The following is a 14,695-nucleotide window of genomic DNA, read 5'->3' as shown; positions in this document are numbered from 1 at the left end:
GTGATAATAAATATTCAACATAAAATTGAAATAATAAGAAATGTTTATTGTTTAACGTTCTTTGTGACTTCTCTTAATATTTTTTTTCTTATGATTCCTTTAAAAATATATGCTTCTACAGCTTGAAAAGTTTATTTTTCCATAAAACTAAAAAGTTCAAGTTTTTATTATTTCATATTAACCATTTTATTTCTTATACATCAATATAAAGGTTGAAACGTATTTTCAACTTGTTTTGAAAGTAGAATAAGATTTACATGTGACTATCACGTCATAACCGCAAAGTAACCAAAATGTGAATGACCGATGCGCTTATACGTAGCTGACCACAAGCTAAAGTTTGTTTTGAGTAGTCACCTATATTGAACCATTTGTATTACAATCAAATTAGAGTCATATACAGAATAGAATTGTTGAATGGTCTATTGTTTTTGTACTAACATAAACATTACTAAAATTTTTATTTCTGTTTGAAGTTTTTTTTTTATGAGAAAAGTAGTTGAATTTTGTAAAGCTTAAAAATGTTATTTTTTAATCTTGTTTGTATTGTTTTTTTTTTATCTTTTTTGTTTTTTTTAAATTTTAACACTGATTTCAAACCATTTAAAACATAATTAAATGATAAAAATATTGATGAGTATAAGAATTAGAAAGTTATTGAAAATAAAAAATTTTTAATATTAGTAAGAATTCGTAAAAGTAACTTGAATAGTATACAGACCATACTTTTTTATAAACGGAAACACATTTACTCTATATTTTTGATGTAGGAAAGCTTATCTCAAAATCACCTGTTTCCGATAAATTGTCAATTTTTAAAATATATATGATATGACACACTACTAAAAAGTTCAAAAGAGTTTATTTTCAAGAGAAAAGTTTTACTACAAGGTTGAAAAAAAGTGTTATACAACTCTTTCATTTTCTAAAAAAGGAAACGTGTTTATTAAAAATACTTAGTATTTATTTTATAAAAATATCTAGACTAGTGTACATCTTTAAAAACTTAAATTTTGTTAAAAAATATTTAAGCAGTAGCTTGTTTTTATTTGTAAAATACATTGAATTATGTTTTAGTTAGAATTAAGTTTTTTTACATTTTTAACGGTCAATACGAAAAGAAAACTTTAGTTTACGTCAACTTTTAAATAGAATTATTAGTACTTCTAAAAATCTAAAGGAAGTTAATTTGCAATAAATAAGGAAAATAAAAAATTAACGAAAACAATAATCTTAAAGTAAAAGTTTTAGTTATTGAAAAAAAAAAATAAAGATGAACCATGAAGAGCTCCGACAAGTCTTTAAATTCTAAAGTTCTGGTATATTAATAAAATGTTAATAATAAAGCAAATGTAAGCAGAAAATACCTTAAAAAGGTAATAAATCAAATAATATTTTTCATATTATTGCACAACTCTTTTTTTAAACCTTTCATTTTAAGTTGTAATAATATTTTAGCTCTTTAAACTTTTTTTTTATGTTTAATGATTTACTTCAAAGGTTTTAAAACTATATTTTATGACTTTCATAAAACCTGAATGATGATATCGTTCCTTTGTTTTTTATAAACAATGATACAGCAAAATCATTAAGATACAGCTGATAATGTTTCCGTGTGACATTAGTTGAAATATGTTTTTGTTTATACTTTAGTTTTGCAATTTTTTTTCAACTTTATAAAGTTTATTGGAGTTTAAGTATATACATTACAAAAGATATCTAGTAATTCTGAAAAATATAAATTAACAGCTTAACTACCCGTTTGTGAACTTTTTACCTCACTAGTAAACTTGATCAACCTTTTTAATGCGTCATATCATTTAGCTATTCGCTAACAGGCTGTCGAACACAGTGGTTAAATAAGTTTTATTGAGGTGTCGCAGAAACTTTTAACAAGTTCATTCGATTAATTTGTTTAACCAGATGTTGTTTGTAACTTTTTTAAGTATGTTATTAAAGTTTTCAAAGGTTATCCAACGGTTTATGAGTGAATGTGTAAATTAAAACAGGAAAGAAGTGATGATTTATTGTGTAATATAAGTATTTGAAATCAAATTTTAACTTCTTGGCTGTAGATTGCTCATCTGATTAGTTTCACAGTTGTTTTACGTACAGTTATAATAAAAACTTTTGTTTTAATCTGTAATTAGTTATTTTTTTAGGATCTAAAATAACTACTATAAATATTATTCAGTATTAAAAGTTTTAAGTTGCATAATTTTTTACACACTTTAAACCTTAGAGCTTGTAGTCTTTAAGGTTTTCATAACCTTTGTACAATTAGCCATTAAGAAATAAAGTTGCATAATTAGTTTTGTAGAAGAATATTACATCTATTAAGTTTTTAAATTCTTTAATAATTAACATACAAGAAAGTCTGAATAAATATCGAAAGTTATATTTGAAAAAATAAATGAGATTACATTTTAAAATATTTTCACTACTTATTAAAACTGTTGTTCATAGTAAACTAACTTTTGTGTAAAGGTGCGCATTTTGAGTGATAATTTGCTTGTCCGAATCTTAATTCAATTATTAATAATGATCTACCAAACTCGTTTTTTTTCAAATTGAGATTTGGTCGGGTCAAGTTAATCAAATTTTTTAGACTTGTAATTTTAATATACACCTCGAAGTTATTCTTTTATTTGTTTAATACCTATATTATGGGTGAGAAATTTTTCTAGTAAATCGATCAGATTTTTCTGAAAGCGTTTTGCGGGCCAGGCCTAATAAAACAAAATTTATCGGTGGTTTACGTAAGAATTGAAAACTTTACTTTTTATTTTGAAAACTTTAAACATAAAAATGTTTTAAAATTATTATTTTAAAGTACTACTGCGTACGGAAAAACAAACTTTAGAACATTTGTTATGAAAAAGTTTAAAGGTAGTTGATTTGCACAAGTTATTTTCAAGCTAAACAGTACGACACACGTCAAAGGTTTTTGCTCCGCTGACCAGATCTGGCTCACGGGCCGTACTTTGCGTATCCCTAAAATATGATTATGATCTAGCTTACATATAAACTAAGTTAGATAAACAAATTTTAGTTTAGAAATCAGAAAGTTCAGAAATTTTGTCAGCTTTTACCTGATATCATGTTCAGAATTATTTATTTTTTTGTTTTTGCTTAAAAAATTATGCTACTTTTTATGTAACTTACAACATTATAACAACTTAACAATATACATCTTTTGGGATTGTTTTGAGAAGCCTTACTAATACTCCTACCAAACACAAACTAAATTAATAAAAGAACTAAACAAATGATCTAGCTCAAGTCAAAGAGAAACTTTTTACTAATAGACTGGAAACAATGCAAAACCTTTACTAATATAGTTTTTATTTAACTGCAGATATTTTTTTGACTTATTTATATATTTTTTTTTTTAATGTTTTGTTACGCAATGTTGTATTTTTTAAACCAAATTTTTTATAAAAAACCGTATATTAATACAATTTTCAAAAAGAAACTTTTACTTCTGCTAAATTTAGTAACACTTATTTTTATTGATACAACCGAACATTTATGAATTTTGAAAAGGAATATAGTTTTCATTGAAAATACTTATAATGTTTGTAAACCTACAATGTAAATCAATAAAAAACAATAATATTATAAACACTGTAAGTTTGTTTATGCTTGTTGGTTTCCTTTTATCTTTTAGAGAAAGCTTTGTTACAAAACCAGTGTGATTGTTTTCAAAATTTAGAATTTTTTTTCAACAAAATAACTAACATTCTTTAAAATCAATTAGATTCGGATAATTTTAAATCAAATTATTTTTAACAAAAGCAGCTTGATCCAATCCGGATCCTATATAGTATAGATAATGGACTACTAATTGTTTATAAAACTTTAGATAAAAGAAGGACTATTTCATTACAATTTGAAAGTTAATGCCTGTCAGATTGTAAAAAAACAATTAATCTTATGTAAAATTTAATGCTGTAAAACATTATACTATCTTAACTAGAGAAAAGAAAACATAACAATTTATCCTGCGAATATTTTTTCTGATTATTATAGCTTTAATTTTTAATACTTACAGTTGTTTTTTAATCTATGTTTTTAAAATGTTATCAAATTTTAGTACTAAGTATTGTTTTTCATTGTTTTTACGATGTTTAAATCATAAAAAACTAATAGTTGTCTAGTCGTAGAACAAAAAAAAATAATATGAATACTACTTTAATGATGACTCAAAAGCCAAACAACTCAAGTATTACTGCATCAACACTTAATTACCAGACGCACTTGCACCACTCACATGTTGTTTTTTCCGGAATCGGATACACTGCGACTACAGTCGTATGGATACTAACTTGCATGATCATATGGTCCTTGGCTCGTTTGAAGAAGAAACAAAAAGGAAGGAGGGATTCGAAAAGAATCTCAAAGCGGCTGATCAACACTGCCATGCTCGCCTGCTTCTGCTCTTTGTTAACGTTCACAGTGAGGTACGCCGAGCTTGCCATCGTCAAAATTGAAATGCTGAAAATGCAAAGCAGCCTGGCTTGCGAGGTTTACGTAGACGCGTGCACTGTTATCTACTGCTTTGCGTTCTACCTGACCAACATTTTCTTCTGGTACAGAGTGCACCTCTTGTACAGCATGCAAGTCGTCAAGTCAACAGACTCCGACGCCATCAAAACAGTGCTCAAGGCGCTCGTTACTCTGATAAACGTGTCTTCGATCGCCTACTTGGTGGCTTACATCGTCCCCAAAAAGTACGAGATGCACCAGCTGAGGTACCTCGGCTGCTACAAACTGGAACACCAGCAAGGCCAACTGCTTTCAACTGTCATCAAGTATTCCGCGCTGGCTCTGAAAATAATAATCAACGTGTGCATGTTCGTGCTGCTCTACCGCCCGCTCAGAAGGCTTCAGACGCAGATCGCGCTCCGCAAGAAGAAGAACCCGAGGGTCTTGCGGGCGGTGAAGAGCGCGTTCATCGGACTGATCGTCAGCATCGTGTCGGACTGCTTTGACTGGCTCGTCAACGGCTTCCTGTCCCCGCACACCACCCCGGTCAGCTTCCGGATGTGCGTGTGGGACGTCAACTTGTTCCTGAACGTCTTCTCCATGGTCATTTGCTTCGAGGCGGAAAACGCTTTTTTGGTGAAGTTCAAAAAGTGCTTCGACATCAACGACAGGTTGAAAGCAAGGGAAAGTTCAAAGCAAGCCACGGTTTTCAGTGATTCTGCGGAGAGCAAGTTGAAAAACTCCAGAAACGACTCTGCTTTTTGATTATTTAAAGCTGTAACTAATTTTGTTTTCAAAATTTTTATTGAGTTTATGTTTAACAAGCCTTTATAGAATTTTTATATAATTCAAATTTTAAATCGTTTTTACCTTTCTTCTTAAAAAATATTGTGTAATTTTATAAACTTCTACATTCCATTAAATTGTTTTTTTTTACATTAAAACAAACATATATTGAGTAAAAGACTTATATTGCAACAGTTTTATAAAAAATGTTTACAGTAAAAAAGTTATATTATCAAATTGAAAGGACTATAAAACCACATAAAATTAACATTTTCAGTTTTTTATCTTTTATGTTGAAATTTTTAACTGCAGTTCAAAGCAGATAAGATTCTAACTGTTTTAAATATAGTATACAAACAATTTAATTTGCTTTAGTGACTTTAATCTTCAAATTTATTTCAAACAACACTATGAAATTAAGTAAGTTATTTAGTAAATAAAAAAGTTTTGACAAATACGTAAAAAATTGTAGTATTATCTCAGCTGTATAATGTTTTGTTTAATTAGCATTTTACAATTAAACTATAACACTTTTACAATTATTCTTAACAAATGAGTCAAACTGATTATCGTTAAATATTTGCTTTAGATCAGGGGTTCCCAACCAGGGGTGCTCGCACCCCTTGGGGGTGCGAGGCAGCATTCCAGGGGGTGCGAGATGGCTTTTCATTTTTATATGATAAATAAGGAGATTTTTACTCTCTGATGAAATATTTAACATTTTTAATAAATACTCTTTGATTCAATAAGCTTAACTTAAAACAGATGATTTTTATTTTTTAAGTACATATATTCATAACAAAATGTATAAAAAGTTTAGTTTTAAGTTTAAGCCTAATGTTTATTAATTTTCTAGTGCTTTTTCCTCACTTTTAATATTTTTTCGAATCTTAAAAAACTAAATGACGAAGTCATAGGCTGAAGCATTATTTTTGTATAAATTTATGAAAAATAATTGTCTTAGTAATTGACCTTTTTATTTTTCTTAGAATACAGTTTATTTAATTAGTACTCAATCATGTCAAAGATAAGAAAAGCAAAAGACATATTTCAATGTGTCATGAATTTTTTTTTGCGAAACATGACTTAGACATGCAAGTTGCTGGTTCTGTGTGTTCAATGAATATGTTTCAAAAACTTAATGAAAAAGCACTAAGTACTCTCATTCCATTAGCAACGACTTACTTGTGCGAGTTTGCATTTAGTACTCTTTTGTCAATAAAAAAAAAAAAAAAAAAAGTTGAATGCACAGGCAGACATGCGAATTTCCATCAGCAACAAAATGCCACGTTTTAAGAAAGCTTTATACAATAAACAGGATAAAAAAAGTAATTAACTTTAGAGTAGATTTAAAATTGAGTTCTTAATCTTTTCAAAATATTATTGTATGAATAGAATTTTAATAATTTTTTAAAATACCTTGTGAGTATAACGACGTGTAATTTAGGATTTATTTATTAAATGTATAAGATTAGTTTTTCTTAATGTTAATTGATTTTTTTTTTGTTTTTTATAAAGATAGATTTGTTTTTTTCGTTTAATTGAAAATTATTTAATTTTTTTAGTTATTTTAAAAATGAGCAGGTAGAATGACAAGTGATGAGCTCCAAACTTACTTGCTTGACGTTTATAGTTGCAGAGGGAAGAGTGAGTTCTGATGTTTTCTACCTTATAAAAAATAGATAAAACTTGTTCGAATATAGTTTTTTTTTTTTAATATCCAAGTAATTTATTTTTGTTAATATAGTACACTATCATAAAAATTAAAATACAATTATTAATTAATGAAATGAGTGATTTTATAATCAAATTATTAACAAATAATTATAGCACATAGTGTTAGGGGTGCGAGATTAAATTAAGAGACTTTAGGGGTGCGGGGCATCAAAAAGGTTGGGAACCACTGCTTTAGATACTCCTACAACTATTAAATATTAAACCTTAACTTTATTTTATATTTTATAATTACAGGGTTGCCAAAAGTATTTTGAAAATTATAAATTTCTCCCAGGTTTTTAAAAATACGAGTTTTTTTGGTCCATTTTTAGTATAAAACTAAGTTTAAGGTTAAAAAGTGTCCTAGATAGGATAAAAACATAGAAAAGATACTGTAAAGCTACTTAAAATGTTTTTTATTAAAACAATATAAATTTTATAAAGTATAATTTTTCACAAAATTTTAAAAATAAAATAATATGAAAAAATAATTTTTTTTTTTGATGTTAGATTTTTCGAATTTAGTTGAAGTTTCATTACTTAACATGTAAAATTCCATAAATTTTGAGGATTTTTGTTCAAAATTCGAGGTTTTTCATCCTAAGTTGTAAAACTTCGGATATTTTGGCAACATTGTAATCATAATAAAGTTTATCTTAAAATACTTCATCCGGAATAAACATAATTTCTAAGAGTTGCGTGCATTTTATAAGTGAATCTCTATAACAAAGTCAGTATATTTTCAACACTTTAATATTTAAAACTTACACCTACAAATATCTCAGTATATAATACAATATGACTTTTAAAATAAAAATACATATTATCAATAAAAAGCCAATATTTACAATCAAGTTACTTTAGCTAAGACATAAGATTACTAGAAATTTTTATATTAGAGTTTTTAAAACAGTGCTTTAGTAGATTAGGAATGATTAAGAAAAAAACTCTAAAATTGTTTAAAACACAACTGTTTCTCGTAAAAACAAACTTCGTACGGTAATATATAATAATCGGCAAAAATTTTTGTAACTTTTTATCATCTGATTTGATAATTTAAACATTTAAATTACAATAAGTTTGTTGGATTTCAAAAATCTTATTAGTTCGCTGTACAAATTTATATACGAATAGTCTTTGATTACATCATAAATTTATTTTAAAAACTTTTTCAATAGAACTATGACAAAAAATACCATAACAGCAAATTTAGTTTTACTTTTTATAAATATAAATTTAGAAACAAGTAAAATTTTATTTTACAATAAATGTAGAGTTTTTTTTTTTTTGAACAAACTACATACTTTTCATAACTAAGAACATGCATGCATGGTTGCCACTGATCAAGCTGAGAAAAATTTCCTGACTTTTTACCAAAATTTTCCTGACTTTTCTAAATCAGTTTTACTTATATAAATTGTTCACTTAGTTTAATAAAATACTACCCAAACTATTTAATATAATATCCTTAAATTTAAAATCAATTAAAATAGAACATACTTAAGTAACTGTAAAAAAAGACATAAAAAAGTAAACTATATATCTGTTGTATAAAATATTTCCTCTTATCATTTAGTATAAAATTTCTAACAAATAAATGTACTCTTATTTACTTTAAAAACTCAAGTTACTCAACAAAAAATACAAATAATAAGTAAACTTAATCTTGGCATATACCTCTCTTATAACTTAATTTTTAAATTTAAACAACTTTGAAAAAACTATAAAGAGGTTAAGTATACACATTAACTTGTTACATAAAATAATAAACTAACTGCTTAGTTATAAAGAACTCAATTATTTAAACAAAAAACATTTTTTTCAGGTTTTTAAAGGAGCTTTGTTTTGGTCCATTTTAAGTTTTTAACTAAATTTAAGTTGAAAACCTGTGTTAAATACCATGAAAACATTGAAAAGACACTAGAATTTCTTTTAAAAAACTTATGTTACAAAAAAAACTATCTTTATAATACATTTTTCATATCTGATCGAAAACTCATTACTTACATGTAAAAATAGTTTAAAATTTAAGGTTTTTTAGTGAATTTTGTTCGAATTCCTGTTTTTAATGCCTAAAATATCAAACTTCAGATTTTTCCAGGATTCCAAGTTTTTTGGCAACCCTGAAGTTGTTACCAACTTATCCAAATAAACACGTATTTTTTTAAATATTACACTAATGTAGAGAAATTGTTTTTTTAATTAAAACAAATTTAAAATGAAGCTTGGTATATTGTACGCTCATTGAAAAACATAAATAAATTATAGCAAATTTAGTTACCAAAACAAGAAGAAAAAATAATCCAAAGCAGTAGTTATCAAGCTATGGGGGCGTTAAAATAATGATATTGCCCACAACTGATTTTAATCAACATTTATAAAGATTATGGAAAAATCTTTTTGAAAGCTTAATCTAAAGCAAGAAAATTTTGTAAGAACATTTTTAAATCAAGATAAATTACAAAAAAAATTACCAATAAACTTAGTCGTTTCAAATTTTGGTATAGTTTAAAGGTAAAATTTCGTAAACAATTTTAGTTTGCTTTTTAATTGTAAAACTTTTTCTTTTAATAAGATGTCATAGTATAAAGAAAAATTGTTTTTGATATAAACTGCAAAGCTTTAAAAAACTTTACCAAGTATTACATTTTTTGTATCAACCATTTTTATTAATTATTATATGTTAGTTAACACACATATTTAAAATGATAGATCTAGAAAAAGTAAAAAATATTTCTAAATTAAAAAGAGCTAATTAATCATGAAAACATACAACAAGTAATACTGAAGAAATGAACTTTCTTAATATTATTAAACTGTATCAAACAAAGAGAACTTTTTGAGTTAAAATTATACCACTTGTAAAAATTAATAACAAAATAGAAAATCTCAAGAAAATTGTTTGTTGCTATTAAAGTTTTAATTCTCAAAAACAAAACGTGAAAAATAGTAGGCCTGTGTCATTCAAAAATTAGTGTCCTTATTTACACAAAACTTCATTTTTTCATTTATAACATCTAGTTTTTTAATATTCTTAGACAAAGCAGCTTCTTGCGAAGAAAGGTGCTCAACTAACAATGAAATGTTGTTTATTGATTTTGAAATACTTGCTACTTGGTTTGAGTCAGTGCTGACCATTTCTCTTTGAGTTTGATTCAAGTTTTTTGTTGTGGTGCTATTCTATAGAAATATAAAAAAAAAAAAACATAACATATTAAGATAATTTAGTTGACAAATATATTAAAAAGTATCAGTATAAGTTAAAACGTCTTAAAAAAAAATTTGAGAAAGAAGGTAATTCATAATATAAAATAACTAATTAAAACCATAAAAATAAGTTATAAGAATTGTTTTATAAGTCTAATACTATCTAATGCCTAACAGCCATGTTTTTGTTTTAAATATAATAAGTTTTATGCAGTCAATAACTTATTTTCGTCAAAAAAATGTTTGTCTTATGTTAATTAAAAAAACTGTTTTTATTAATTATATAGTTTTAATTTAATATATTTTTTAGTTTTTTTTTTTTGAATCATTGAAGATAAAAAAAATGCATTAAGGAATTTATACAAAAATATTAATTTTAATAAATTTTCAGTATTTTAAATTGTCAAATTAAATTAAAGTAATATTAAACTTATACATATTTGTATTATATAAAATAAAGAAAACAACTCGTGGAAAAACCAAACTTGCCCCTTAGATAAAATTGCTTTTGACTCAATGATTTCGACATACTACTAACTCAATAAATTTATCAACAGTACCTATAACTAAACCCTTTTTTACAGTTTGTGAGTGAAACAACTTTACTAAGTTTTACTAATAAAGCACACACTAAAAGTAATGCACAAACATATAAATAGTTTAAATGCTTTTTTCAGTAGATATAGTAGCAAACTCTATTACACAAGTGTTACAGTGTATAAATAATTTAGCTACTATGTATATACCAGGGGTCGGCACCCTTTTATAAAGAGTGGGTCAATTTCCTAGAAAAACTTCCTCGCGGGCTTTAAAAAGTCATTTGCAGGCCCCAGTTATTTAAAATTATTTCTAGTGACCAACATAAAAACACTACTTTAAACAAATACTTTGATAAATTAATTAATACTAGAGCACTAGTAATGAGTAGTTATTAAATGAAGATCCTAGTTGTAAGTCTTAACTACAAAAACTTTTCTTGTTGCTGTTTTCAACAAGGTATGTTTTGAGCTAAAAATTACCTTGCGGCTGATTTTGGCTTTGTGAGTGACTTTTGGCCCATCAGTTGCAGTTTGCTGACCCGGGATTTATACTGACAGAAACATAAGGTCGTATTTATTTATTTGTCATAAATAATTCCATTATGGGTAAGCTTAATTTTTATTGTTATTTTTATAAAGTGTGTTTTTAAATATTACATTAGTCTAAAGATCCTAAACATAAAAATGTTTTAAACAATAAAAATACAAAGCATAATAATTAAAATCTTATGACAAAATATAGTACACAACAACTAAAAATATATAAATCTTAATAATTGCTGACTTTTCATTCAATAGATGTTATTACTAAGTAAAGATGAATAAGCATAGCCTTAATGACTTAATTTTTATTGACAAACTAAAGATAATTTAAATTACACTTGCTTAATTTTATCTAAAAACTATGTATGTTTTTCAAAAAGATTTAGGTTTTTTACTATATGTATTTGTTAACAAAAGAGTTAATAGCCTTTTGCTTTTATGATATTCTTAGCTTAAATATAAAAACTTAAAAATTTACTTTTGATAGTATAATTAGTCCAACAACACCTTTATTCATTTCTACAAACTAACTTTAGTTATTTGATCCAGAACTTGGGTTATATCATGAACATTTACTTGGGCTGCTATGAGAGAAGTGTTATCAGCATCAACTAAATTTGAAGAAGAATGTGCATAAGTAGTACCAATCATATCAACTATACTTTTTTAGGTTGCTAAAAATTTAAAATATATGTTTTTATTGATATAGTTAAAACAATAGCTTATGTTGTATTGGACAAGTAGAATGACAAGTAAATTCTAAATAAATTTATTTAGTAATACCTTATAGAGAAATACATTTTTTGTGTGGTTTCCTATTATTTGATAAAGATTAAGTTTAAAACTATTTTTTCAATAGATATTTTTTAAAGAAATACTTAAATACTATCAACAAAAGAAAATATATACTTACTTACTAATAGATTTCAACTTGTTGAGAGCAAATGCTATTAGACAAAAAAAAGAACATGCTTACTATAACTTTCAGTTTGTCAACATAAGTAATCAAAAACTTTTTATAGTCATTATTATACTTGTATCTTTTTAGTTATAGATTTAACTCAAACATATATTTGAAAACAAAATTACTAAAAATATTTCATTTTATTTGAAATTTTTCAAAACATGATCCTTTTCATAAATGTAACACTATATTAAACTCTAGAAAAGACTTTTTATACCATCTCCTTAAACTTGTCCAGATTTAGAACTCTCACTGTTTTGCTTATTTGCTTATGACTTTTAAATTAATGTACAGATATGATTTTATTACACTTTGAGGTTTGCAGTGTTGATATTTTGACCTTGTGAATATTTGCCAATTGAGTGCCACCAAGGGATTTTATAAGTTAAAATGGATATTTTTTTTTTGATTACTTTAATATTAATTTCTAAAGGGAAAAGTAGAAATACATATGATGCAAATAACTCGCTTGACCTTCAAAATACTTTCATTGTTGTGGAAGAAAGAGTAAGATTAATACAGGGTTCGTGCGCGAAATTTCTTTTCATTTAGCCTGACTGAGACCAGTTTAGCCTAACATTTTTTCAAAGTAAGGAAATCCCCTTTACAGGTCATTCTAGATATTGAGGGGTCTTGATTAGTACTATTGTAGTCTCTGACTTCAACCAGCTTTATTTCAAAAATACTTTGAGTTTTAAAATTCTGCTAAAAGAAACTCATAGCTTAGTTACAACTTAATAAAATAAGACTAAACTGTGAAAAAGGTGAGTGACCCCCCTATGCCCTTAATATAACAAACTCAAAGATAAGTTTTAAAATAAGTGTTACATCTAATCTATTACTAGTGTAAAAATCTAATATATATTACTATACACAACTGTTCAATTTAATTAAGCACTAAGTAAAAACATTATAACCAGAAGATTTATAATAAAATAACGTGCCTTGTTGTGTTTTATAAAAACTAAAATGAAACGCTTAGACGAGTATTATAATAAGTAAAAAATGTTTATTATAGTATTTTGACTAATACTTTAAACTGGAACATAATTATAAATACTAAAGTCTAAATAAATACAGTGATTGTTGATGTCGTATCAGATTTAAAAAGCTTAAACTTAAGTAAAAAAACCTTTAATATTTTGTTCTTGTAAAGAAAAATGACATGTACCTAAAATTTGTGCTCCCACAAAACTTAGTACTTATATTTTAAAGCTAAGTTTTAGTGTTGTGAATATCTTTAATAAATTAGAACGAACAGTAAATATATGAATAAACTCCTAAGAGTTTTAATCTAAAAATATTTGGTATAAAGCGTTTAAATTAGAAATTAAAACAGTTCAACCAACTAAGCTCGGAAAACATAGAAACAAATTTAAACAAACAGCTAATTTGTAGAACTAAACTGTAATGTTTAAACTGTATTTTTTTCTGAATTTTCATAATTATGACGTATATAATCTCTCAAAACAAAATAATGAAGATTATTTAAAAAAAATTAGAGATCAACAAAAGGTTTTTAGCATTTATTTTTACAAATACTGACTGATTTTGTCTTTAATAACAATAGATTTATCTAGAAATAAATTCACATCTCCATTTGATCTTAAAAAGATTTCTTAATATTTTTAATCAAAAATTTTCAAGCATTTGAACTGAGAAAAACTGACATTCTCATATTTAAACAAAAAAAAACTGATTTAGCCTGGCGTTTTCCAATTTTTTTCAAAAAAACTGATTTAGCCTGACTTAGCCTGATTTAGCCTGACGCGCACAAACCCTGTTGATATTTTTCTACCATTAAAATACATATATATCAAAACTTTTTTTTCAATTTGTACCCTTACCCACCTTCCCCAAACATAAAACAAATAAATCAAAAAAAAGTTAATAGTTGATATCAAAATAACATGAAAAATATATATCAGGGTTCGTGCGCAAAATTTTTTTCATTTAGCCTGACTGAGAACAATTTAGCCTGATATTTTTCATTGTAAGGAAAATCCCCTATAGAAGTCATTTTAGGTATTGGGGGGTCTTGATTAGTACTATTGTAGTCTCTGACTTCAACCAGCTTTATCTCAAAAAATATTTTGAGCTTTAAAAGTCTGCAAAATGCAACTCATAGCTTAGTTACAAGTCAATAGAATAAGACTAAGCTGTTAAAAAGGTGATTCACTCCCCCCTATGCCCTTAATATAACAAATTCAGTGGTAAGTTTTAAAATAAATGTAATATCTAATCTATTACTAGTGTATATATTAAATTTAATATATATTACTAAACACAATTGTTCAATTTAATTAATCACTAAGTAAAAACACTATTAGTAGAAGATTTATAATAAAACAACGTGTATTTTCGTGTTTTATTAAAAATTAAAATGAAATGCTTACACGAGAATTAAAATAAGTAAAAAATGTTTATTATAGTATTTTGACGAGTATTTAAA

General features: G+C 25.8%; 1 protein-coding gene across 1 annotated transcript; it reads right to left on the bottom strand.

Annotated features, from left to right (window-relative positions):
* Nucleotides 1-9,849: 9,849 nt before the first annotated feature.
* Nucleotides 9,850-11,949, bottom strand: LOC145846101 (uncharacterized). The gene is made up of 2 exons (XM_082953019.1): nt 11,811-11,949; nt 9,850-10,170 (listed from the first exon to the last, which is right to left on the bottom strand). Exons 1-2 carry the CDS (start codon nt 11,928-11,930, stop codon nt 9,955-9,957), a joined length of 336 nt encoding a protein of 111 aa, XP_082809145.1. The 5' UTR covers nt 11,931-11,949; the 3' UTR covers nt 9,850-9,954.
* Between the last annotated feature and the right edge of the window lie 2,746 nt (nt 11,950-14,695).

The sequence above is a fragment of the Thalia democratica genome, chromosome 1, assembly GCF_965202585.1.
Source record: "Thalia democratica chromosome 1, ktThaDemo2.hap1.1, whole genome shotgun sequence".
Lineage (NCBI taxonomy): Eukaryota > Metazoa > Chordata > Thaliacea > Salpida > Salpidae > Thalia > Thalia democratica.
This window is presented reverse-complemented; position numbering and strand designations above follow the sequence as displayed.

Coding starts and splice junctions, on each gene's coding strand:
- LOC145846101 (XM_082953019.1), bottom strand. CDS start 11,930: ATGATTGGTACTACTTATGCACATTCTTCTTCAAATTTAGTTGATGCT. Junction 10,171..11,810: donor TTCTGGATCAAATAACTAAA/GTTAGTTTGTAG, acceptor ATATTTCTATAG/AATAGCACCACAACAAAAAA.